General features: G+C 41.7%; 1 protein-coding gene across 1 annotated transcript in view; it reads left to right on the plus strand.

Moving 5' to 3' along the window:
* Positions 1 to 235: 235 nt before the first annotated feature.
* The window catches only part of LOC129327402 (serine/threonine-protein kinase N1-like), an 81,289-nt gene continuing 53,831 nt past the window's right edge, over positions 236 to 27,693 (plus strand). Inside the window, exon 1 of the mRNA XM_054976029.1 lies at positions 236 to 599. Coding sequence (XP_054832004.1) covers positions 579 to 599 — 21 coding nt within the window. The 5' untranslated portion in view covers positions 236 to 578. The remainder of the gene's footprint in view (positions 600 to 27,693) is intronic.

Genomic DNA, 27,693 nt, shown 5'->3' on the forward strand with positions numbered 1-27,693 from the left:
CTTTTTTAATCTTCTCCGGAAGGGCGGGAAGGGGGACCCGGGGAGGGTTGCAGCAGCTGCGAAAAAACCCCGCAAGGCTCCGGCCTCGGCTAGCATCCTCCCCCCGCCGCGGGCGCTGGCTGCGGCGCTGTCTCTTCCCCCTCCCCGCTTCCCCGACACGCTCCCCTCCTCACGTGACCAGCCCGGCAAGTTGGGCACCGGCAGGGAGCGAGCCGCGGGGCCGGCGCCGCGGCGACAATAAGGGCGGCAAAACAAGCAAGAAAGAAGGACCCCGGCCTCTGCTGAGCCGGGCGCTCGGAGGGAACCGTCCGGAGGGCCCCAGTAGCGCGAGGAGCAGCCGCAGCCGCAGCGCTGCTCCCGCTAGGCGGGAGGGACGGAGGGAAGGACCCTCCCATCCCAACTCTTTCCTTCAGCCGCTGGCGGCTTGTTCCTGGGCGGGCCGCCCCCTTGCGGGGCTCCACTGCTCTCACACGCCCCACGGACCCGGAGGAGGATGGCAAACCGGCGGTTACAGTAAGGGCAGCCCTGCGTGAGGAGCAGCGAGAAGGGGACGAAGCCAGCCGGCGCGAGAAGCAGACATGGCCAACGAGTCGCTTCAGGTAAAAGCCGGAGCACTGGGGTGTGTGTGTTGCTGGTCGCGCGCGCACACGGGGCGCGCAGCCCGAAGGAGACCAGGCCGCCCCGTGTCGCGCGTTTTTGGACTGGCCACGGGCGCGGGGAGCTCTTTCCGCGCCTCTCGCCTGGCCTCGCTCCGGCCAGATGGTGCCGGCAGGCTTATCCGTCGTGCGGCCACTCCGTGTGCCGACAGCTGGACCCTGGGGCTAGTCTCTGTTACTAGCCTTGACTGCCTTTGGCCCGAAGGGGAGAGCCGGCCTTGTCGGCCAGAGCCACCGCTGAGTAGCCTAGAGCAAGTCTCCCGCCGGATCTGTAATGGGGAGGGGGACACTAAGTGCTACCAGTATGAAGAACAGCGGGTGCTTCTCTGTCTTCTTTGGGTCTGGGTGGGAAGTTGATCCAGACCCCCAGTAGTCTGTGTCTCCCCGAGTGCTGGTCTAGGCTTGTGCGCTCTGCCCCTTTCCAGTTTAAGAGTAAGGTTCGAATCCAGATATCTGAGGAAGGGAGCTTTCACTCTCGAAAGCTCATACCCTGGAAATTTTGTTGGTCTTTAAGGTGCAACTGGACTCGACTTTTGCTCTTCTACTGCAGACCCAACAGGGGCTACCCATCTGAAATTGTTTCCAGTTTATGTCACTTAAGGCACCAGGCAAGTAGACCATCTCTTAAGATGGCATGCTGCCTGTTTACTTTTTTTGACTTACCGGTCTCCTTTATAAAGCATATTCTTGTGAGCCTGTGCCAGGTAGCTCCTCAGAATGGGGAACTTCACCTTCTCTTTCTAATTTCCCTTTGAAAAAGTGACCCAAATGCAGCTGATGAATTGGAATAGATATGATATGAATTCTAACCACAGTGTGCGTGCATGTGAAGCCAAAGATAGTTCCTCTCTCTTTTTGCTTGGGTGGGTGTCTTATATTTCCTTTACTCTTTTGGCTCGAGGGTCCTAATGACTTGCTAGCTTGAGGGGTTTTATTCTTTGGGAAGCTGCAAGAGCTATACTAGCTAGTTTGAGGCCAAGGATTTTCATAAGGCTTTCATGATTATTAGTCTTTGTGCCAGTTTGTTTCTCTATTACCACCATCTACTTTAATTTATTGTTTGTATCATATGTGTACTCAAGGGAGTCCTCTTGAGATGAGAGCTTTGCAGTCAAAGAAATGCTGAAGTGAGACTTTTAATAAGAGAAGCCTGTGGTGGAGCTCTGTGGGAGGGAGCACTGCCTAAAGAAGAATTTATTTTGTTAGGCAGGCATCCACTGGGCATAGCTGTCCTGTGTTCAACCTTTAAAATCAGGCCTGTCGTAGACTTTCAAGGGATGCTTTATGTTCTGCTACCTGTTGATTGTAATATTACAGAAGGAACTTTCTGGAACTAGGGATAGATAATTTACTCTGGGCATTGGATTGTTCTGAAATATAGGACATTTGGCAACTCATCCCTTTAAAGCAAATTGCACCATAAGGAATGTGTATGCTCAGTTGCTTGCTTGTTTAAATTATCATTGCCAGCTTAAAAATCGATGCTTTGAAACCATTCTTCCTTGCTTGAGTAGCTAACAACATTTCAATTATTAAAGATACATTGCTGATAATCAAATCCATTACTGTCAACCCTTTACCTTGCACTGTCAACAGAGTACATTGAGCTAACAGGGACAGAAAGATCAGATTAAGCTTTTACCCTGACATTGCATTTTGTATTTTGTTCAGCTTGGATGTCTGAAATAAAGAACAAACAATCGTGATCTTAGGCTGCATACTTCAGTAGGTCATAGAGTGGAGAGGGTTCTTGCAGATAGCAAGAATGAGGAAAGGAGCAAGAAAAAGACTTGCCCTGAGCTGGAAGTCCCTTAAAAATTAGCAGCCCTCTTATAAAGGAACTTGTGCTCTGTTCATGTTCAGGATAGGCATTATTTGCATGTGTGTGTGTCTTTCAGTGTTTGTTTAATGAAAAGCTGCCATGGGGCGCTGCAATTGGGAGGGGAGTGGGAGTGGGTGCTTAATCTTTTCCTGGTGTGGGGAGAAGGGAAGTAACCAGTCAGGAAAGGATGAAGCACCTTTTCTGCCCTGGCATGTACATCCTCATCTCCCAACTGCAACACCTTAGGGCTGCTTTTCAATTAATGTCAAGAGAATATTTCAAGTCGACCCTCAGAGTAAAAAAGTGGGTAAGAACTCAGATTTCCCTTTCACACACTGTCATCCAAATTCATAACTGTGTTTGTCACATGCTATTAAAGATTCTTTTAATACAGACTTAACCTCCTCAACATTAGATGGATTTTTTTCACTGCCACATTATCTTTAGTCTCAACAGTACGGATTTGTAATAGTCATTTAGTGGGAAAGTTTGCTTGTTTTTTGTAACCTTCTGTAAACATGTTTATATTGTAAAGCATTATAAGTGGGAACTTTGCCTAATTTCTGGTTTGAACTGTCAACTCTTTTGCAGATTTCCTGTCTTTCATAGTGCATGCTTCAGTTACAAATCCCAGGTTTAGAGAGAGCGATTAATACGACAGAATAGTTAGAACAAAGGATGCAACCCAGTGCACATTTACCTGGGAGTAAGCCCCACTGAATAAAGTGAAGTTTATTTCTGCGAAGCATGCGTTGTAGATCTAATTTAAATTCAGTGGAACAAGCAAGCATAGGATCTAGCTTCAGGAATCAGAAAGTGAAACTGATAAACTAGTATTGATTATCCAAGCAGAAGTAAAAATCGAACAGCAGGAAGTAACTGGGAGCCCTTAAAGAGCTATTTAAGGATTTGGAGCTTTCAAGTGCTTCTGCTGTCTCCTCTTATTTGCCCATTTGAGGAAGTTCTGCTGACTGAGGCCATCATGGGAGTGAAACGAAGAATATAGCTTGATACATGTGAGACTTCTAAGGCAACGGGTTTGGGCTACTTGTACTGTTTTGTTAGAGCAGGTATGCATCTGGGGGTGTAGTCTGGATTAATTTAATAGGGCAAGAGTTAGAGTAGTGTTACCTGTTCTTAATACCCCACTGAAAAAAGCATGAGACAATTGCTGATACAGGCTTTCATTTTTCCTAGAAACTTTCCTTTAAAAAAAGAAATATGTTAACTATTTGTAGAACCCACATATTGGGGAGGGGGGAAGGCGGGAATGGGAAATGAGCACAAGTCAAGGGATTGCTAACCCATTATTGCAATATGCCTTATTTATGACATTTTAGAAAACAGGACATTTTTCTTTTCCATCTCCTTCCTGCCCGCCTGCCTTCCTGTCTATTTTGTGTATCTGCCCATGCTACAGGTTTCTACCATGCCATTGTAAACTTCAAGGTGTGCACAATTTGCAGCAAATAAAAGATATCAAAAGCACCCAGAGGGGAGAACTATTCCAATCATTTTTTCCCCCAATCTGATGGGAGAAACCTGTATTTGTACCCTAAAATTCAAGCTGACAGATGTTGTAATTGTATCTGAAACATCTAGTGATAGTTAATATTTATAACAGGGGTCTGCAGCCTGTGGCGCTTGACCCAAATGTGACTCAGCACAAAACAAAATAGTTTCTTTAAAAAAGAAATAATTAAGTTAAGGTGTATTGGAGTCGTAGATAGGCTGCTAGAATAACCAGTATGTGAAGGGAACGGCATAAAGCCACTGGGTGAGTTTAAATTTGGGATGGGGTTTGAACTCATGCTTTTATAGCCCACTATACCATTTTTCGAGGTGCTTATGAATTTTCATGTCATCATTATGCCAGGGCCATATTCTTTGTGGCATTCTAGTTTTACTGTATGTACCACTGAAGCAAGCATCCATTGGCAGAAATTATATTTGGCAGAAGTTTTCTTTAGAAGGCAACTCTTCCATAAGGATTCTCCCAATTGCTTGGTGAACGATCCAGATTGCTTCCCAGTAAAGGAAGTCAGGTCAAGGCCACAAAATTATGCTACAAGGTAATTTCTTTGTGCAGAAAAATATGTTAATTATGCACAGAGTATGTAGGCATCTCTGTATTTGTGTATGTGTATAAAGTGATGTCAAGTGGCAGCTGACTTATGGCAACCCTGTAGGGCTTTCAAGGCAAGAGGGTGAGCGGAGGTAGTTTGCTATTGCCTGCCTCTGCATAGCAACCTTGGACTTCCTTGGTAGCCTTGACAAATCAGAAAACTAGAGGTGGTGTGAATTACTCTGGGTTGTAAAAGTAATTGGTACTGGATGCTGAGCCATTTGCCCCTCCAGCCAATTTATGATTATCAGCTGTGCTCTTGGCTCACTTAGGTATGGGTGTGTGAATGTTCTGTGTCGTACTCATGTATGTGTCATACTCATACACATAGTTCATCTCTTCTTTAGCGCTGATTTAATCAGGCTTGTTTTTCTAGACATTGTAATTAAAACTGGAAAAGCTTCTGCTTGGGTCCTAGATTTCTCATTCTAGTTGGAATAGGATGCTATGATCAGAATTCCTGATTATATAAGTATCCATTTGAAAAGGGCTGCTTTTCTCACTCTGAAAATCATAATGCATTTCAGCCACTCTCAGGGCCAAACTACAAGTGATGAATGACACAGGCTGGACACTTGTCAGCTTCCCTCAAGTTTTGATGGGAAATGTAGGCAGCTTGGCAGAATGTTGGACAAGTGACAGTTGAAAAGTCCGTTGGACAGCAGTCGGAGAGCCAAGCTGCAAGACCAGGATGCCTACATTTCCCATCAAAACTTGAGGGAAGCTGACAAGTGTCCAACCTGTGTCATTTGTCACTTGTAGCTTGGCCCTCAGATGAAAAATAGATGACTACCATATACAGGGCTTTATTTGCTGTGGCACCTTTATGTTTGGAATTCCCTTCTCATACCTATTTACTTCTAAGTTTGACGCACTAGATGAAAATGTTGTGCTGATGGCTGAGTATGTGTTTTCACCTGTATGCACCATTTTGTTTATATTTTTGTTACAACTTCAGTATTTTTTGCCTTTTCTGCTTTTATAGTTAAGGTTGTATATAATTGTTTTTAGTATGCTAGTTGATTTTGCATTGTGCTTCTTGTTATTTTTATGGTTCTGCCAGTTTTTAATTTAATTTTATATTTTTCTAGGCTGCGTTCATAGATCTTGAATACGCAGGACAAATGTGTTCTTAAATTAAACTGGGTGACCACAGAGAGAGTCCTTTTTTAAAAACCACGCAGTGTTGCAGATAAGAAATATATAATTGAATCTAGGTTAAATTTTCCATCTGCAGTATTTTATGTATGTATGTAATTTATAATCTGTCTTTCTCACTGAGACTCAAGGCAGATCACACAGTATGAAATTAGTACAATCAGTATCAAGTACGTTTCAATACAGTATCAAGGACATTTCCATAAACAATGCCATAGGGTAAATAGAGACAAGTTTAAAAGACATAGTATTAGCAAGAATCCAATACAGAGTAGAAAAAATACTGAAGCAGAACATAATCAATTCTAGGACTAACATTAGACAACATGGAGCACGGGTGGTATGTAGGAGTACCTATTTAAAGCAGCAGATAATATGTAAAGCAATATAGTGATGAAGTCTATGGTACCTAACTCATTAGCGAAGCATCTGAGACCCCATCCCTACAATACAGCCCTTCCATTTGAGTAAAAAGCCTTTTTGAATACTTTGGTTTTGCATTGTTTACAAAAAGCCAGGAGAGCGGGGGCTCTTCTGACTTCCTCAGGCAGGTCATTCCACAGGATAGGGGCCACCACAGAGAAAGCTCATGTACAGGTTGCTGCTGACTATACCTGTGTGCAGCCTGGCCCCTGCAGGAGACCCTGTTCACATGAGCGAAGCTGCTGTGGAGGAACATGGGAGGTGGTCCTGTAGGTATGCCGGACCAAAGTCGTGAAGAACTTTGTATGTAATAACTAATTCCTTGAACTGAGCATGGTAACTGATGGGTAGCCAGTGGAGCGACTGTAGGATGAGAGTGATGTTCATGCTCATGCTCGCTCCTGATAACAGTCGAGCTGCAGCATTTTGCACTAATTGGAGCCTCCTAGTTAATTTAGATGGGAGACCTATGTATAGAGCATTACAATAGTCATGGAACTTCCCTGTCTCCCATCCCGCTGCAGCCCACTGATCTCCACTAAAGTTGCTTCTGGGGGATAGTAGACCCCGAGAAACAAGTGTGTGTGTGGGGGGGGGGGGGTCTACAGTGGGAAGAAGGAATCAATGGACATTGCTCATTTAATCTGGATCCAACCCATAGATTTGCTTGAAATGACTTGTGTATATTTGGGTTACAGGAGTGGGCAAGCTGGGCAACTAATATGCCCTTGGGGGGCATACTAATTATACGTTTCAGATGTTGTATCAATAAGCTTAAACTAAACTGTGAGTATATATTTTTCTCATTTTCTCTCTTTCCAAGCCAAATTGCATTAGTGATTTTCTTGAATCTTTCCTCCAGCCAGTGGAAAAAGGAGCTGTAAAGTTCTAACATGTGTTGCTATTTAGACATGCCCCTAAGCTTCATTTCTAATTGGACAACGGAATATCATCTATAAGTCACTGCATCTTGTCTGGTGCAAGAGCTGGACAGCCAGGTTGATATGCAATTAGCTTCAGAGGGATAGCACAGTTGCATGTACTTCTAGAGCTTGTTATGCTTTGCTAGTAGAGTAGCTAATTAACTCACTGACACAAGAGGAGCGTAGTTTTTCTTTTTGGGAAGTATTACGTCCCTCTGAGCAGTCTCTCCTGTGGTGTTCACTGTATTATTCACGGTATGAGTTAATTGTGCAATTGTATTTGGCCTGGCTTGTTGGAGCCAAACCTCCTCTTGATTTGGAGGGAAACTTAAATTATTGCTTTCCTTCCACTGCTGGTTGTGCAGTCGGAAGTGGCTGCTGCAAAGTGCTTATTAGTGTCACAGTTGCGTGGTGACTGCTGCCATGGATGGAGGCTGCTTTCTATGTGCAGTGCTCACTAGGGGAGCTTGAGCAGAGCCAGTGTGTAATTGCTGGCCTGTATGGAGGCTGAATTTATCTTTATTAATGCACACAGAGAAAAATGAGTTTTATTTGTGAATAATTCAGTCTGAATTAATGGAGAAGATCAAATAATCCTCTTTGGGTTTTCAGGGTTTTCCTTTTCTTTCTTAGATCTTTCCTCCAAACTGAGCCAAATAATGGCATAGAAAAAATGTATGGAAATGCTGGGGGAGGTAGCTCTTCCAAAGGAAAAAGAGGGGTGGGGGAAGAAAGAGAGAAACCTGAAGGGGGTTGGCCTGTTGGTACAAACAGGGATTCAGATAACAGCCTCTCCAGTTCCAATGCAAGCTCCCTAAAAGTCAATGGGTGAGACCTTAATGTTTCATTGTTCTCAGTTCTCTAGCTAAAGAAATTGAAGTTTTGTGAAGATGCTAGAAATTCTTTGTTAGAAGTTGATCACATCTACTCAAAAGCATTATTTTTTTCAAGGTCTCTTGAACAGAAGCCAGTATTATGAGACATAGCTTTAAATTGGTTTACAACTGTAATGAAGATATAACCTTAATCTCAATGTGTCTTGGTTCTGTATTCTTGCCGTGAACGTTCTTATCTCATTAGGGTTGTGTGATAAAGAGACTGTCACTAGTCAGGAAGTGGTACTAGCTGTTTTGTTCATTCTCTGCTGCTTTTGTGTATGGGATGGAAGGAAGGAGATACAGGTAATCTGTCAGTGGAAAGGCAGCAGATAAGAGGATTTATAGCAGTGAAATTAATGGGGAAAGGGTTAAACACCCCTTCTTTCCCACTTGCAACATTTAGCGGATAGTTGTTTTTTTTAAGTTGGGGGAATGGTACATGTGTGTTATGTTAGTTTTGGCCTTCAGCAAGAGGCAGAGCTGAGTCTGACCCCTCTGGAATTCTTTTATATCTAAAGCAAGAGCAGAAAAGACTTTCCAAGGTTTGGAATGGAAGGCTTGTGGATAATGGATGTCTGCAGTGCTGCTCCTAAAATAAAGTGTAGGGAAACAAGGCTAAGAGAATTTGTCATAGGTTTTAGTGGCAGAACCAGAAAGCCTAAGTACCTGCTGACTGAAACTACAAGGGTGTGAATCACAACAGTTCCTGCTGTTTTCCTATGCAGTATTTTCTTTTTGAAAGTATGTGCAAATACTTTCAAGCTTGTTACTGAAGCCTAAACCTGAAATCCTGGTTAGTTCTGCCTAAAACTGATTTTGATTTTGATGTTCGTTTGTGAATTACTTAAAGAATATTGGTCTAGAATATGGGGCCAATAAGAGTGTGTTATCTTTCTGGAATGGAGTCTGCACTAAAGGCCTGCATTTTTCTGCTCTGGATCCGCTTTCTGCTCTTCTACTGGTCAACTGAGTGTGGAACTACAAGTGACAAAAGGCACAGGTTGGACACTTGTCAGCTTCCCTCAAGTTTTGATGGGAAATGTAGGCAGCTTGGCGGAATGTTGGACAAGTGACAGTTGAAAAGTCCATTGGACAGCAGTCAGAGAGCCAAGCTGCAAGACTAGGATGCCTACATTTCCCATCAAAACTTGAGGGAAGCTGACAAGTGTCCAACCTGTGCCTTTTGTCACTTGTGGTTCTGCTCACAGTTAAACTGTTAGAACTTGGGGTGTCTGAATTAGAGATTGACAGGTGCACACGCACCAACCCTGGAAAGCAGAAGCCCCAAAGTGTGGGCCTGATATGTCAGCAAAGCCCATTGCTGATATATTATCTTATATGTCATAAAGGAACCTGTCAATAGTACCTCCCCCTTCAGTGGGGGATTGTCTATTTGTGCATGAGATCCTGGATGCTTGTGTGCTGCTTGGTGATATAATTTCCTTTTGGAAAGGGCTAAAAAAAATCTAGCTTCTTGGTGGTCTGAAGAACAGGAATGAATAATGAGTACTAGTAAAGCTGCCTTTGCAAGTGTCTAGTCTTGATCGTCCGGTTGTGAGCAACAGAGCTTTGGTGGCTTCCCCCAAAGGCAAGTTACTGAAATTGCCACCTTTCTGAAAGGAAGAAATCTTAGCCAAAGTTAATGTTTGTTAGTTATGCATAACCTAAATACATAAACATTATCTGACATCTAGCAGTGTGTGTGTGTGTGTGTGTGTGTGTGTGTGTGTGTGTGTGTAAAAATTAGCAGCCTGGTCAGGTGATATATCTGAAGCCCATTCAGATCAGCCAATCTGCAACTCTTTTAATCACTGTCTCTGATAAAAATCCTGAACCCTGCTTCCCATCAAAAATGTGTCCAATGATAAGTCAGATATCTGATGACAAGGGCGTTGACTCTTGGAAGTTTATACCCTGACAATCTTGTTGGTCTTTAAATTGCCACTGGACTTGAATCTTGCCTTTCTTAATTAGTTTTTGGTACCTGATTAGTCATTTTAGTCCTTATCTTGTGAAATTATCTGTTGATTCCCCTTCATCTGTACTGTGAAATGGATGGACCTGAATTTCAGGTCTTGTGTGTGTTATCAGGCTGGCATTGCTTAGGTACAGAGGGATCTCACAGTCAACACAACTACAGTCACTCTGTAAATAACAATATGACCTAAATGCAGAACCACCAGCATCCATGAGAAGAAAAAAGTTGTTAATCTTGCTGGTTGAGAAGAAAAGGGAATATATGGGCAATATGACTAAAAGGCTTTAAAAATCGAACTTAGTTTTCGTTTCTACTGGGGAGGTGAATTTCAGCACAATTCCCTCATTTTTTAAAAAATGAACAGTGACTTTTGTCACTGTTGGCAATTTATCTGCCTTGAGTGAGTTACTTCAATCATTATGAGCTAGGTTCTTATGCACAAAGATGTGCACACAGGTCCATGCACGTGTACGAGGTTTCTTTTCTGACTCTGGGTCGTTCATTCAATCGTGTCTTTCCCCATCCTGCTATATATTTCATGTCCTCTTAACCTCTTAACGCAAATACACAGGTGATGCTATTTCCTTGTAGGAAGACATATATATACAATCCTGTACCTGCACATGTACAAATGGAACATGGGCATCTCTTAGGATTTCATATTCACATTGAGTGCTATCCACATATACATTTCTATATTTTGTTTTCTTGTTGCTGTTTCATATAAAAAGTATTCCCCCTTATATTCTTTCATCTCAAAGCATCCACTGCTCAAAACTGTACCTCATACTGCCACCACCCCCTTTCCCAGAAACAGTTGGGGGATTTCATACAGGAGCATTAAAAAGGAGAAATAATAGGAAAATACTATTTGTGGTCTGGCAGCACCTTCCCTGTATTTTCTTTTTTTAAAAAAAGCTGTTGCGTCAGCTCTTCTAACAGCTTTTTGAACTTTGAATCTAAAGAGTACTGGGGCGATCAGGGTTCTGCAGGACACTTTCTAAAGGGACAACTCAAACGGGAAAAATCAGTGTGTGTGACTCTGCTGCGGGGGTTGACTAGGAATCTGTGTGTCTCGGTCAGTTTAATAGGTAAGGTAACTCAGCCCTTTGCATCAAACTCAGTTGCTTCTACTAATTGGAACTGAAACTGAAAACCCCAGTGCTGTGTAATGCTAGACTGGAAGTGTTGGGGAGGGCAAGAAAACTTAATGATCTAGCTGTCCGAGAAGCGTGTGTTCATGTCTACATGTATGCTTAGTATATGTGCATATTCATATTGGGTCACACAGTTTTGTGTATATGTGTGTATTGTATGCTCAAGGCTTTGCAATCCTCCTCTAACTGAGGCTGCAAGAGAAACAACTGCTGTGTTTGGGAGTGTTTGTGTGGGGAGATTCTTTCTTGAATACAAAGTGCTTCCCGTTGCTAGGGCTGCCTCTGGTCTTTGAAATCCCTTTTGCTGGCCCCAACCACAAAACCAGGCTAAAAAGCTCCAGAGTAGCTGCTGTTGTATGGGCAGGTGGCTCTCTTTGAATGCCAGGCCCGTTTAATTTCTATGTTCTAGCGTTGGCTGTTATTGGAAATGCCTTGATATTCCAAATTTGCTACCTTCTAGTGAATTGTGGGCTGGGAAATGTTTATTTTTACACTCTCTGTGCATTTAGAACTATGTGTTCATGAGCCATAATGTGAAATCATTACTGCCCCTCTTGTCCTGTTTTCATGAATAAAAGTCTGATCCAAGCGGAGCAATTATACTGATTGAATTTTACTGTGCATCAGGCAAAAGCAACATGAAGGAATTAGGGGAAATGGGCATCAGTCTTTACTAGTTCAAACAATATATTAAAGATTTTCATTTAGGATGGCAAACATGGCAACACATCAGTAATATAACCACCAAGTGTGAGAAGTTCAGCCCCTAAGACCTGTGTCTTCACACCCCAAAATTCTCAGTCCTTCCAAAGACAAGGGCTGCAGATTAAATCATCCATTTTAATATCAAGGCAGGGATTTCAATTAAGGCATTTATTTCTTCAGGAGCTTTTAAGAGAAAGCAGCACAGCGACCTGAGAATTTCAGAGGCACATTAACCAAGGATCTTTTGTGTAGCCTTCCAAAGCTCCTCACACCCTAGCCATGAGTAATATTTCAAGTTTGCAGGATAACAACTGAGAGTATCGTCCTTACAATGTAATCTTCTCTGGTAATTCAGTCAAGATCCCAGAAAGGTCCATCAGGCCTCCTCCTGGTCATTGTAAACAGTAACACCTGTCACACAAGTTAATTCAAAAACATGCCACCAGACACATTTCCTTTCCCCATTTCATCAGCTAGCTACTATTATCTGACACTCCTCATTAACAGAAAGTTGGAGTTGTTCTTTAGCAGCTTGGATCTTGACACTCGCCCCAGTAGGATCTTTGATCCTAAAGTTGCATCAATCATAATACAACTGAGATGTCACCAATGAGCAGCCCAATCATGAAACTGACTCAATGCCGCTTTGGGATCCTAGTTTTGTACCAATTCAGCCAGTAGTACTGCATAACTTATTTGTGCCTAGGTAAATTCAGTTGTGTAAGGTTATATAAAGCCATCCATCTCTCATTGTTGGTTCTGCTCCCAAACTTTATTTTATCATCGTGGATACTGAAATCAGTAGACCTTCTCATGAAGATAAGCAGAATATGATTCTTCTCTATGCCATTTTGTTTCCCTTCCTGGATTGATCCTTCATATCTTACTGTCCACTTGCCTGTTCTTTAGGTTATTCCAGCCTTGATCTCAACCAGCCAGCCTTACAGCTGACTGGTCTTCACCCATAGCATGGTCACCCAGCTAGGGTCTCCTTTATTTCCTTCCAAAAATCATTCTCTGTTTATCCCACTACACCTTTTGGGCAACCCATCACCAATTTTTTCTCTCCAGATTGGTTTCCCTAGACTAGCAATATGGGAGGAACATAGTTTGAGTTAAGTGTAACTTAAATTGGACATTAGCTTAAAATAATACTGCAGAACATTAGGTCTGTGCAAACGTGAATGGTTTTTGTTGAATTGCCTTAGGTAAATTGCTCTGTATTGGTGTCATTGAATAGTTCAGCCTCACTGTCCTGACAACCACCATTTCTCTTCTGTTTCCATTCTGTACACTCCACTGGGTAATAAAATTATTTGCTGATTAAATATCTCCTTTCCCCTTTTCTGGAAGAATTCCTGCAGGAAACTGGGAACTGTGTATACAAAAAAACTCAATCTCTTTTACCCCAGAACTTCTACACATGTAGAGGATGGCCTTTGTGTGCCTGCCCTGACACAGGGACAGAGTTGGGTAATCTAAACAGGGATATCAGAATCTTCCATACTATTAATATGGACACAAATTTAACCACCATGGCATATTCCTGCCCCCCTTCTTCTTTGCAATCTTTCCGTTCCCCTGACTACAAACTGCACTTTAGAAGCGCTTGAAATGCCTCCAGTACAAAGTTTGAAAGAGAGTCCTGTCATCCTGTCCTGAATCCTTTGTATATGACAGAGAGCTTGAGAAAAGAAAAAGGTGGAAAGATCTAATTTGGTGGCAACTGCAAATGAATATTGCCTGCTGAGGATAGCTAGAAATTGATAGGCTTCTGAGGAAGAATTGTTGAGAGGTCTACTGTATAAAGCATCCCTTATCTAGAACTTGTTTTAAATGCAGACATTTACTTTGAGATGGTAATGGACATTTATAGACTTAACAGGATAGTGATTTGTATGTGGTGAGACAAGAGAGATCAGAGACTGTTTGCAATTAGATAAGTTTTCACACTGGCTGATGCTGGTTGATCTGAATATAAGAAGGTGTCTATAAATTTAAGGGTATCTACAGATGTACCTTCTTACCATTCAGGTTTTTTTCCCTAGTGTCCCACCTCTGTTTCTCCTATGCTACATCTGCCTTGTTCTGACTGCTTTGTATGTTTTTGGTCTCTTCTCTCTCAGGCATGCTTATCGAATTAAACAATTAGTTGTAATCTTTTATGTTTGCTTGAAACATTGTTTGTGGTAACAGCAGGAACAACTATCTTGCTCTTCCTGGTCTTGATTAAGCTTGGAAATCTACCCAAAAGGCGATGAGAATAGACCCACAACATCTTTACTGCTAAAATATCTGTTTGCAGCCTAAAAATAATTTATCAAATTGAGATTAATTATCCGTTAGCAAATATCTCCACCTGTCTTAGCTGTTGTGTGATTATCTAAAATCTGCTTTGACTTGAGTGTATCAAGGCAGAACTTTGCCAGTGCTGTGATTTTACTGTTACCTTAACTTCCCTAAGAGAGTCTGTCTTGCAAGAGCAGCTCTGATTCTGCTGCTTCCCTGTTGCAGTGGGTCAGGGTTTCCATCCTTCATAGCATTTGTAGCATGTGAATTTGGTTTCCCACAGCCAAGTTTTATGTTCAAGGATTGTGGTTCTTAGGGACAGGGCAGGATCTGGGGTGGTTTTTATGGCGAATTTTGGACTGCAGGGTGGCTCATTGATGCCACATGCTCTAGGATAGCATAGTGCAGCAAAAGCAACAGAAGGTGGAAGGTTGCTGGTAATACCGATTTTGAAAAAAAATTAATCTAGTAGTAACTCTACATGACAATCAGATTTGTTGCTTATTTATTGGAGCTTTCTGTTGGAAGTGTGTTGGAAGAAGGTTGCACAAATGTTTAAATCCCGTTTATTAGTGTTCCTTAGTTACTATTTACGGATAGTAAGTAACCCTTAGCTTCCACCCACCTTTCTAGTGAATCTTAATTCTTGAGACACAGCCTCATGTTACCAATTACACTTGTGGCTTACTGACTGATAAATAATTGGCTATGCAAGTTGTTTGTTTTGTCCTAAAGGTAGAGCTAGAATGTTAAATCTGTGTCTCTTTTTTTCATTGAAACCTCGTCCCTTTTCATTAAAGGTAAACTTGCTTATTATGTTATGGTTAAAACAGCCTTACATATCTGAGTCCTGGTTTGCCTCTCGTCTATTCCCATTATAGAAAAAATTAAAACGGGAAAGTGAACATCAACCAGGAAGTATTTGCTGTTGTCAAATGAAGCATAAAATGGGCGTAGAAGAGTGACTGTCACTCATCTTGTCGTATCTTACACCCCACCAGACACTCTATCAAAGAACCTGGGTCCCATTGTGATAGAAACATACATGCACACACATTTTTTTGAGAAGAACATTTATAATTATAATAATAACATTTGATTTATTTACCGCCCTTCAGGACATCTTAATGCCCACTCAGAGCGGTTTACAAAGTTTGCTGTTATTATCCCCACAACAAAACACCCTGTGAGGTGGGTGGGGCTAAGTGGATAGCTGGTTCTGGAGCAGGATAAACAGTTTATACCAATGCCTCTGGGACATGAAGCTGCTGGTGGCACTGATACAGGATATACTGTTTATACAGATACAGCACCTGTACAGACAGAAAGGGTTGTTGTGGTCAACTCTGGAGCCTCTTGTGTCTGTTTTAATTGTTTTTTAAGTTGAAATATCCAACAAAGACATGACTGACAGCAACTCAGGAACAGCTACTTTCTGTTCAAGAGATCTGGGTTCAGCATTCACAGAAAGCCATAAAATGGAGCTCCCTTACAGTACTTTTCGGGGGGGCCATTTGGGCTCAAAGAACTCCATTATAGTGCAAATTATGTAGACATACATAATTTGTACAGATTGCAGAATTAAGCAAATTTGCTTATTTCATTTGAACCTCACCTTTCTCCCACATCGTTCTCTTCTCCTTCACTGCTAGTTAAGCCTTCCACATGAGCAAGGATGGCATCTACCACCTTTCCAAACAAGTTCTGCTTCAGTAATCATGGCATGATATGATAATTGTTAGATAGATTACCTGTATGTATAGGGAACCACTGGGGTAGACAAGACTGATCTCTCTACCCTTATATGACCATGACGTGTACGGTGAGGAAAGCTAGGATGATATTCCCTGTAAGGAACTGTCCTTCCCTGAGCATGCTTTGTGTATGTTATCAGAGAATTCAATAGAAGTATTGAACGCACTAGAATTTGCATGCCACATCAGTGCATTATAGCCATGCTTTGCCACAAGCAAAGGAGCATCCCATCTACAGTCCCACTATTTTTGGTAACGTGTTGCAGAATTAAGCTTTTCTTCACAGAGGATTTGCGTTACCACAGTGCAGAATGTTTATGCATTTTTCCTGGCTCTGTTCCATCTGCTCCATTCCAAAGCATTTTATGAAAGTTCATGTGTTCACAGCAGATCAGCAGTTGACCCGGCCTTTTGTGGTTTCTATTGGGAGAAGGATCTACATCTGCAGCTTTAACAAGCTGCAAGAGTGTTCTGAGTCATGCCTGCCCTTTTTGTTGTTCCTAGAAAATGCAGCAGAGTGGGGCCTGCTTCTGTACTTTTATCTCTGTACATCAAACCCACAGATAGATAAGAGTGGAGGCAGTGAAAAAGATCAAAGCCATGGGCTTGGCAGATTCAGCAGTATCCTGCCCTTTCTGAGGTACTAGACATCAAGTTCCATGTGCCCCCCCATCTTTGAAATGGAAACCCCAACACTCTTTTGACCCTGTAGGTTAGGTGTTGTTTATCCCCATTATGAGACTGAAGGAGACCGGCCTCATGTTCAACAGATCTTAATGCGACTACCTGCTGGATATGATTTCTGCTTGTGCTGTCGAGCCACAGATTGGGGATGTTGGTTTATATTTTGCAGTCATATTGAGAAGAGGTTTAATACCTGGATTGTGTTTACATAGAAATTAATTGTTGCCTTTGTAAATCCTTCAAAATTTTCCGTCAGGTTGTATTCTGTCAAATAACGGTGCAAGCAAACATCAAATCAATTTTGTCTAGCCATTTATCTCAATCCATCCAGTTCCTAAGAGGTACAACAGAAGAACCTACAAGCCCAAACAGGTATGGAATAGGAACCTAGAGCACCTTCTCTCTTTTCATCTCATGGAGACTATTCCAGGCAGGGAAGTGTAGTTTGGAGAGAATGGCGAGGATCTTTAGTTGGAGATTGGTAGCTGTTCTCACAAAACTACAGTTCACAGGGGTTTCCCTGAGAGTTAAATGCCCAGGGTGTCTCCAAGCTGAGAGATGGCATAGCGCACTACCCCTATTACCTAGCCAGCTGATTGTACCTATTTGCTTTTAATTAACTTTATTTTATTTAAAACATTTGAATACTGTACTTCCACCCAAAACAGCGTCCCCAAGGTGGTGAACATTAAAACACTAACAAACAACTTTAAACAACATTTTAAAATAATTTAAATTTAAGACAATGTTTAAAATGGTATTAAAACTGTTCAGTAAGTACAGGTACAGAAACACACAACACAAGGTTGTTCCTAGTACATAAAGAACATTGCAGCCCACCACAGCTGTAGTCCTAGCTTCATTCAGTGCATACTGCTACAGCTGAGGAGAATGGAGGGGCAGGCTCAAGTAGCACTATGTGGGTATATGCTGACTCCATAGAAACTTTTCTGCGAAATAGACACAGTCCTCAATCTGACAGTTTAGTCTGTGGCTCCTTGCCTTGGTTGCCTGCTGTGAGATGCAGCAGCTGTGTGACTAGCATTCCTCCCCTACGCAGTGCAAATCTCTCTCTGAAGGACACAAATGGCAACAAATCCCCCAAGTTCCCAGCAACTGACTCACTTTATCCCATCTGGCTTCTGTCCATGGTGTTGTGAGGTGAGGGTTGGGGTGGGGAGAGAAATTAGTCTCTGGCCTTCAGAGATGAGGTTGCTGAGGCAGATAACACCTCATGCATTTTCTGTTCATGATGGCTGCATGTTTTACCCCAGCCCCTCTGGCACTTCTTTGTGAGTCAAGACATGGCTCCTCTCTGGTTTTGAATGTATAGCTACTTAAAGCTAGAACATTTTGCTGCTGAACTACAGTGACCCATGAATGGAGAGCTGGCTGGCATGGACTCAGGTGGCTTGGCTTCCATCATCCTTTCTCTAGACCTCTGGGTCCTGGGAGATTAGGGGATCCTGCACTAAAAACTACGGGTTGGTCCCTCACCATGAGAGATCATTTTGGCCTTGTCTGTAATTCTGTTTTTTGAGCTTGACTTCCTAGTGACCTCTGTGCACAATTGCTGGATGGCCTGGGTTGCACACAGATTGTAGGCAGAGAGAATCTGCTACTGTAGCTGGATCAGACAGAGAGATGCTGTGTTGGCCCTGATAATGGCTAACATGGGAATTGGCCTGCATTTGCAGAGCTTGACACCAGCAGCCTGCCATTCACAACAAATGAGCTAAGCTTGTAAGGATCTCAGAAATCTCTTTCCTCCGCTCTGTGTGCAGCTCTTATGGCTTGTTACATAGTTGTAAAGGGGTAAGGAGAGTTCAGATACGGAGAGACAAATAGGTTGTCCTTGCCCTAACCACAGATTTAAAAGCAGCAGGTACACATAACCACCTGACCTTGCTTTTGTCCATCTCTTTAAAAAACAGGCTTGGTGCTTTGACAGAGTCCATAAAGTTAGGCCATGTTCAAAGATGGCTGAAATAGCACTCATGATAGAGGTGCTTTCCATTCAGTTATAATGTGCCAGACCTCTTGATCAGATAGACAACTAATAGAACACTGGATTCTTCCATCCTTAAGATAGGATAGAAAGAGCTCTGACAAATACTGCCATAACACAGAAACAGATCCCAAGACAAAAAGCTTACTGGCAGTTTCACATGTTGGAGAGCCTTGGACTTGATTGTAGCTACAAATCCACCTCTTCTACTTTGCCTGGAAATCAACAGTATTTTTCCTCTTTGGGGAACTCATGCATGGACAGCTGGTTCTGGAACAGGATAAGCAATTTATTCCAAAGCCTCTGGCAAGCAGCTGGATTTTTCAAGTTATGCTCTCACTGAAAAAGAGCCTGTGAATGGAGCTGTTAATATATTGCAGGAAGTGGGGGTGAGGGACAGGGGTTCCAAGCCATGAAATGGAAACGTTCCAGACTTTAGGGGGTGGGATTCCATTTGAAATATTTTCATTTTCAGAATGAAGGTTGACATGCTTTTATTTTCAGTGCATGCACATTGCTGCACATCTTAACGATCAAAGATTCAAAAGCTAGTAATGATAGTGATGAAAGCGTTTTGACTGCATTTCACTAGATTACTAACTGGCAATTTTAAGACTTAATGGTCAGAAAAGTATTGGCAAAGCTACTAATATATTCAATAGACCAGAGTGTAGTCGTTTGCAGATCACCTTCTGCATGTTTTAAAGTTTTATAAATATCAATATATCTTAATTCAACATGGCCCTATGTGTGGATACAAATATGGAGACTGGGGTTGTAGACAAACAAGACAGACCTTTCTCCACACTTGAGAAAAGGTCCAAGTTTGCAGAAAAATCTGAAGTCTGAAAAAAGGAGTGTTTAAATCCTTCAAAAATGGTAGAAGCAGCACCTGTAGTTTGAAGAAATGAATGCCCTCAGTGACCATTGCTAGGCAACCACAACAGTATTGTCAACCTTCAAGGCTTGATTTCTGTCAGTAAAAGGCAGGGGAGGGGAAGAGCCCTTTCCAGTGCTGTTTTGGCCTTTGAGAATGGACTCTTCAGGGCCAGTCCTGGCAGCAATCACTGGGCGACTTGATACCACACAACTTGCATGACTCATCCAAGCCCAGTTGTTTGCTACTGTTCAGCAGGGAGGCCATGGCAAGGTTTCTGCCATGAAACCTTGCTGGATGACCTTGGCCCAGTCACATTCTCAGCCTAATCTGCCTCACAGAGTTGTTGTGAGGATAAAACAGAGAGGAGAGGGAAATGATGTAATTAGCTTTGAGTCCCTACTGCAGAGAAATGCAGGGTACAAATGCAGTAAATAAATAATAAATATGGCTGAAATTCCCCACTGGCTAAACCTAGCATCTGGCTGCTTTGAATGACACTGGGCAAAGTTGCAGCAGTGTTGCTTGTTTCAGTTTGGTTTGGGTAAAATTGATGTGATTTTCTGATATAATGTTGTTCCCCTTGCTTCAGTTTGGTTCTGTTGGGCTTTCTCTGGGATGAGCTCAGCTTGCATTTGGGAGTGTGCCTTGGTCATGGCTAGCCCAAGGTCATCCAGCTGGATTAGAGTCCCGCGCTCTTAACCACTACACCAACCTGTCACCAGTGGATTTTCATGTATAAGTAGCATTCTTATACACGCCATATTTGCTTGACCAGGATACCTACTAAATAAGAGGAGGATAAACTTAGAAGAAACCTCTTGATATCAGGAACAACGAAGTAAAACGTGTTCCATAGTTTTGATCTCCCTTGAACTACAAGGGCATAGCCTGCCTGTCATGGGAACTATTTTATATCACTTGTCCAAAATTGCAGAGAGTAATACTTGGCAACTGGCAAGGGTAAATGCATTCCTGTGACTAGAGATCTCCAACTGAAAGAGATCAGTAGCTGGGGAAGCTACGTATCTAGAGTTTTCTGATCACAGAAAGGTCAGTACCCTCTCTAGATCTGCCTGCCCTTTGCTTTAGAACTTGCTTCAGCTCTCAGAACAGAACAAGGGAAGAAGCACAAATTGCTTTTAGCCACGTGGATTGATCTGCCTTGAAGAATCAAGGGGGTTACACCTTGAGGCTTAAAATTTAACTTTATTCAAAGGTTAATGGAGGCGAGACACGCCCTAGCTTTCACTTTTACCATATCTGACTCCATAGCATACCTGTCTCCAAGCACAAGTTTGCATTTGAGACACAACAAAACAGTTGAAGGGCTGCTCTCAGGAATTTCAATTGCGTTTGCTTCTTCTTTTTTAAAAAAAATTTTTTTTATTGGATTAGAAACATATAATAACAATTATAATCACATTCTTTAATTTCTTCTAATTCTAACCCCCTCCCTTCCCCCCCCTATTTGTTGACTTCCAACAGTTTTCCAACCCCCTATCCACTTTCCCTCTACTCCCTTCATACTTATTTTATTTATTTATTATAATATACTTTCAGATTCTTCTAAGCACTATTTCCACTTCCTTTCACATATAAATTGTCGTATAAATTGTCATATAAATAGAAACCTCTTAATCTATCTTCTTCATTAAAACTAATAACAATATTCATTTTGATAACCTGTGTTTTATCTTACTCCTTCTATTCTCTTCATTATGGGACAAACAATTTGCCCCCCTTTATACATCAATTCCAATACTACTATACACATACTTATTATACACACTTATTGTCATTTACTTAGGCTTCTATTCTATATATTGTTCTTTATCTATACATATACCATAAGTCTAACAATTAGACCTATCTTTAAATTTACGTATGTATGTATACATTCACTCTATGTTATGCGATTATCTTTCCAAAAAATATAGAGTAGTTAATTTCTATCCCAATAATTCTCATAGTATCAACACTACTTAATATAATACTTAAAAATCATATAAAGTTGCTTAGAGTTTTTCCATTAACTCTCCACCCCCACGGTATAGTCACTTCTCTCCTCCTGTGTACCTCAATAGTTTTCAAACTGCCACAGTTCTCCTCCCACCTCCCATTTTTTCACCAGATATTGTTTCAGCTTTCCCCAGTCCGTGTTAAACTGCCCTGGATCAAGGTCTCTCAATTTTCTTGTCATTTTGTTCATCTCCGCCATGTACAGCAATTTGTAAATCCAGTCCTCAATAGTTGGCACTTCTTGTACTTTCCACTTCTGCGCATACAAAAGTCTGGCTGCTGCCGTCATATAAAATATCAATGTCCTATGTTGTGCTGGAATGTCTTCCATTCCCAAGTTCAGTAGCAGGAGTTCTGGGTTCTTATTAACTTGAAATTGTAAAATCTCACTCATTACTCTTATTATTTCCCCCCAGTACTGCCTAGCTACCTCGCAAGTCCACCACATGTGATACATTAATCCCTCATGTTTTTTACATTTCCAGCATTTATTAGACATATTCGAGTTCCCTAGCGCAATCTTCTTGGGCGTCAGATACCAACGGTAGATCATTTTGTAAATATTCTCTTTAATATTGGTACATGTCGTGATTTTCAATGTATGTTTCCACAAGTATTCCCACGCCTCCATTGTTATTTCTTTGTTAAAGTTTATAGCCCACTTCACCATTTGCACTTTTACTATCTCATCTTCAGTATACCATTTTAACAACACTTTGTAAACCTTGGAAATTTCCTTTTGGTCTTCTTGTAAAATTACTTTCTCTAATTCTGAGTCCTCCATCCTTATCCCTCCCTTCGCACAGTCTGAGTAATAAAGATCTCTGACTTGTCTATATTGAAACCAGTCGTAGTTTGGAGACAGCTCTTGTTGCGTTCTTATTCTTATTTTAGAAGATTCTATTTGAGTTATCTCCTTGTACGTTAAACACTGTTGTTCATTGTCGACCGTTCTTGGATCTATTACTTCATATGGAACCACCCAGGAGGGAATTCCTTCTTGTAGGTATTCTTTATACTTCTTCCAAATTGTGAAGAGGCTTCTCCGAATGTAGTGATGCAGAAACATAGAATCTGCTTTTACTTTGTCATACCATAGGTATGCATGCCATCCAAATAATTTTTTGTATCCCTCTAAGGCCAGCAGTTTGCGATTTTTCAACATGATCCAATCCTTCAACCATACCAGACAGATTGCATCATAATAAAGTCTCAAGTTGGGCAGTTGCATCCCCCCTCTTTCTTTTGCATCCTGTAACACTTTCATTTTCACTCGAGGCTTCCTGCCTGCCCACACAAACTCTGATATTTTCCTCTGCCATTTATCAAATTGCTTGGAGTCCCTAATGATTGGTATCGTCTGTAACAGAAACATAACTCTTGGTAACACGTTCATCTTAATTACTGCAATTCTTCCCAGCCATGACAAGTTCAGTCTATTCCATTTAATCAAATCATGCTCTATTTGAGTCCATAATTTCTCATAATTATTCTTGAATAGATCTATATTTTTTGCAGTCAATTCAGTTCCCAAGTACTTCACCTTACTTGTTACCTCGCAATCTGTTATTTCCGTTAATAACTGTTGTTTTTGTTTGGTCATATTCTTACATAAAATCTTTGATTTCTTTTTGTTTACATAGAAACCTGCCAAGTCTCCAAACTCTTTAATTTTTTCTATTACCTTAGGCATGTTTTCAATTGGATCTTCCACAATTAACATTATATCATCTGCAAACGCTCTGACCTTATAGGAAAAGTCTTTTATCTTTATACCACGGATTGCATTGTCTTCTCGAATCTGCATCATCAAAATTTCAAGAACCAAACTAAACAACAATGGGGATAGCGGGCAACCTTGTCTTGTACCCTTTCCAATAATCAGTTTTTTAGTCAGCTCGTCATTCACTACAATTGCTGCACTCTGGTCTCTATAAATTTCTCTCACTGCTCTTATGAACCTTTCCCCCATTTGTAGCTGTTCCATGGTGGCAAACATAAAGTCCCAGTTCAAATTGTCAAATGCTTTTTCAGCGTCTACAAAGAAGAAACCAACCTCCTTATCACATCGCCTGTCATAATATTCTATAGCGTTTATAACTGTCCTTAGGTTGTCTCTAATTTGTCTATTTGGTAAAAAGCCTGCTTGTTCTTCTCCAATAGCTTCGGCTAGCCATCCCTTTATTCTCTCCGCCAAGATCTTTGCAAAAATCTTATAGTCATTATTGAGTAAAGAGATAGGTCTGTAGTTTTTGACATTGGTCAAGTCCTGTCCTTCTTTGGGGATCAATGATATATTTGCTTCACTCCAGGTATCTGGGATCCTTTGGTCCCTCAAAACACCATTGATCACCTCTTTTAAAAACGGTACCAATTCATTGGCCATTGCCTTGTAAAACTTAGCTGTAAGTCCATCAGGCCCTGGCGCTTTTCCTAAGTTTGTTGACTGTATTGCCTTCCTTATCTCTTCTTCTGTTACTTCGCTGTTTAGTTTAACTCTCCACTTCTCAGAAATTACTGGAAGCTTCATTTTCTCCAAATATGCGGCTATCGCATCTTTATTCACTTCTTTCTTATCATACAATTTAGCGTAGAATTTATAAAAGGCTCTGCTAATAGCGACCTGTTCCAAGTGTACTTTATTGTCATCACATATTTTATTTATTATCTTTTTCTCCTTTCTTTTCTTCAATTGCCATGCCAAAAATTTCCCAGGTTTATTCGCCCCTTCAAACGACTTTTGATTCAGTCTTTTAAGATTCCATTCCAGTTCTTTATTGTTCATAGCCGTCAACTGCTCCTGAAGGATTTTAATATCCTGATATATTTTCTTTTTCCCTGGTCTTTTCTTCAGCTGTATTTCTTTGGCTTTTATTTTTTCCATAATCTCCTGTCTCTTCTCCTCTTTTTTCCTTCGAAGTCTTCCATTTAAGTCCATTAATACACCTCTGATTACTGCTTTATACGTGTCCCATACCTTATTGGTTGGTACTTCTTGATTCATGTTGTACTGTATGAAGAATTTAGTCTCCCTTCTCAACATTTCCATATTTTCTCCCTCTTGCAACAAATCCTCATTTATTCTCCATCCTTTTCTCTTAATTCTTTTTCCATGCTTCCACATAATTGGGTTATGATCTGAGCCTACCATGGGCATTATTTCTGCTTCCTTAGTCCAAAGTACTAAGTCCTTTGAGGCCCAGATCATATCAATACGCGATAAGGTAGAATGTCTTGCAGAGAAAAAGGTATATTGTCTGCTTGTGGGATTCTGCGTTCTCCACACATCTTCCAACGCTTCCTGTTGCATTAATCCAAAAAAAGTCTTTGGTAATAGTCCTCTTTTCTTTTGTGTAGTGGCTGATTTCTTATCCTGTTCCAAATTCGTAACTCCATTGAAGTCTCCTGCAAGTATTATCTGATCATATGAAAGTTCATCTAGTTGCTTCTTTAAATCCTCAAAAAAGCACTCTTTAGCTCCATTAGGTGCATATATTCCAATCACCAACACTTTCTTTAAATTCCAAATACATTCCACTGCTATAAATCTGGCTTCCCCATCTCTAATTATCACCTTTGGCTGTAGCTCTTCTTTTATATATAATACCACTCCCCTTTTTTTCTTTTTTGAGGCCGCTACAAATTCAATGCCCAATTTACTTACTTTAAGGTATTTTACATCCTGATTTCTAATATGAGTCTCTTGTAAGCAAACTATATCACATTTCTGTTTTAATAGCCAGTGGAAAATACTTTTTCGCTTATTAGGTGAGTTGAGTCCATTTACATTCCACGATAAAACTTTGCACTCCATATTCAAAGCCTTGTTGGTAAGTCTTTTTCATTGTCCGTCATGAACCTTTCCCTTTCCAATTCAGATCTGATGCGCTTTCTTACTCCTCCAAATTCAAAAGATATCCCTTCCGGTAATTCCCATCTATATCTTACTTTCATGTCTTTCAAAGTCTGGACTAACACTTTGTATTTTTTCCGGTCCAAGAGCACCGATCTGGGTAACTCCTTCATAATGATAATTGTCTTGCCATCAACTATCAGTGGATCTTGAAATTGCTTGGTCACTATCATTTCCCTTACATTCCTTGTCGTAAATTGCACTATCACATCCCTTGGTACCTTTCTCTGGGTCGCAAATCTGGAATTTATTCGGTACACCACATCCAGGAAAGCCACAACCTCCTCCTCCTCCTTTTCCAGGTATTCAGCTAACACTTCAGTCACCTGTTCTTGTGCTGTCTTTCCTTCTACTTCCAGCAAACCTCGAAACCTCAGCTGCTTCTCCATATATTTACTCTCCGCAACTGCCATTCTTCCCCTCATTACTCTCATATCCGTTCGCTGCGTCTCTGTAAGATTGTCCATCGCCTTCTCCACATCGTTAACTTTTTGCTGCGCTGCCTGCAAGTCGGTTTGTATCGTCTCCATTCCCTTTTTTACTTCTGCCAGCTCATTTTTAACTGTCTCTTTGACATCTTTGACTTCTTTCACCAACTCCAGTTTTGTTTCTTTAAGCTCCTTTAGCATTTCACAGAATTTTTTGTCCAAGTTCTCTATGGCTGCTTGCCATTCTTTCTTCGACATCGTGGGGCTTGATTTACCTCGCTCCCACGAGTCTGCACGTTTTCTTAGCTCCGTGGCGTCCAAATTGATAATCCTTTTAACTAATTTAAAAGTCCCGGTCCTTTAAATAAACAAAAATCGCTTTGAAAATCCAAAATGTCGGGCGTCTTTTCTCTATGGTTTCTCTGTACCCTTTTGCAATCCAAGATGTCCTACTTCCGCCCTTGCTGAAGCCAAAGCCCTTCCCTGTTCAAAAATGGCGATGCCCTTCTTCCTGTCTTCCAGTAGGGGCCGTCTCCTTCTGATGACTCTATCACTATTATGTACTTCCTGTTTCCCGACTCTCTGCTGCAGCTCTTGCGATGGTAGCAATTTTCCCACAGCCTGCTATCGATTCTCGACCACAGGTATGATAAACAAATGTCCCTTTTCTTAAATTACTTCTTTTTACTTAGTCCTTTTTCCAATCTATTTCTTGCCGGGTTTCCCCCTCCTTATAATAAGTCTGTTGCAGTTTAAAAAGTCCTTTTAAAACTTCGTTATTCTTAACAGTCCATCCCAATTCAGGAGATAGTGATCTTTACCTTTTCAAACGTCTTTCTGGGTTGTAATCACTGCTTCAATCTTAAGTTCTCTTTCCGTTTGTTTTCCCCCTGTTGAAGCTTGGGCACAAAGGTCTTATGCCAGCCGCACTGGCCCCGGGTCTGCCGCAGAGATCTATGCCGACCTGTCGAAGGGTGGGACCTCAAGGGTCGAGAGAGAGTCCTTAGCGCAGAACCCCCCCTCGCCCGAGATCGACGCGCCCTGAGGTCTTTGAGCGTTCTTTGCCTGTTCTCCGCCTGTTCTCCGCTATTTGTGCCCCTCCGGCCGCTGAAACGGCAGCCCGGTCAGCTCTGCACTTAGAGCTGCGTTAGACCTCCATGGATCCCAAACCGGAAGTCCAATTGCGTTTGCTTCTAAGGTGAAAAACAAGAAGATGATGGCCCAATCATGGTCCCGTATAGAAATTGAGCAAATGTTTTGGTCTGAAAAAGCTTAAGAGCAGCTGGAATACAGTGGTCACCCTTGGTCCCTAAGAATTTGATTTTGTCCAGCATCAACTGCATAGTTAAACATTCTTATAATTGCTGTACCGTGCCACAGTAAGAGCCCTGTGGCGCAGAGTGGTAAGCCGCAGTACTGCAGTACAAGCTCTGCTCACAACCTGAGTTCGATCCTGGCAGAAGCCGGGTTCACATAGCCGGCTCAAGGTTTACTCAGCCTTCCCTCCTTCCGAGTACCCAGTTTCTTGGGGGTAAAGTGTAGATGACTGGAGAAGGCAATGGCAAACCACCCCGTAAAAAGTCTGCCAAGAAAACGTCATGAACTCATGATGTGATGTCCCCCACCCCGGCCGGGTCAGTAATGACTCAGTGCTTGCACAGGGGGTTACCTTTACCTTACCACGCCACAAGCATTTATACCGGGGAGTAATTTTTATCTTTGCCCTTTATCCTGCACAGAATTTGGAACTTACCGAGCAAGAGTTCTCTCGAAACACTCACATTTTTTCATTTTAGCTTTGGATGAATTACAGCCAGGGAACAAGTACTGAAGGGGGAGGATTGAGTACACTTCACCTGAGTTGGGTGTTGAGGGTGACCAACCCAGGCTGCA

This window comes from Eublepharis macularius, chromosome 4 (genome assembly GCF_028583425.1).
Source record: "Eublepharis macularius isolate TG4126 chromosome 4, MPM_Emac_v1.0, whole genome shotgun sequence".
NCBI lineage: Eukaryota > Metazoa > Chordata > Lepidosauria > Squamata > Eublepharidae > Eublepharis > Eublepharis macularius.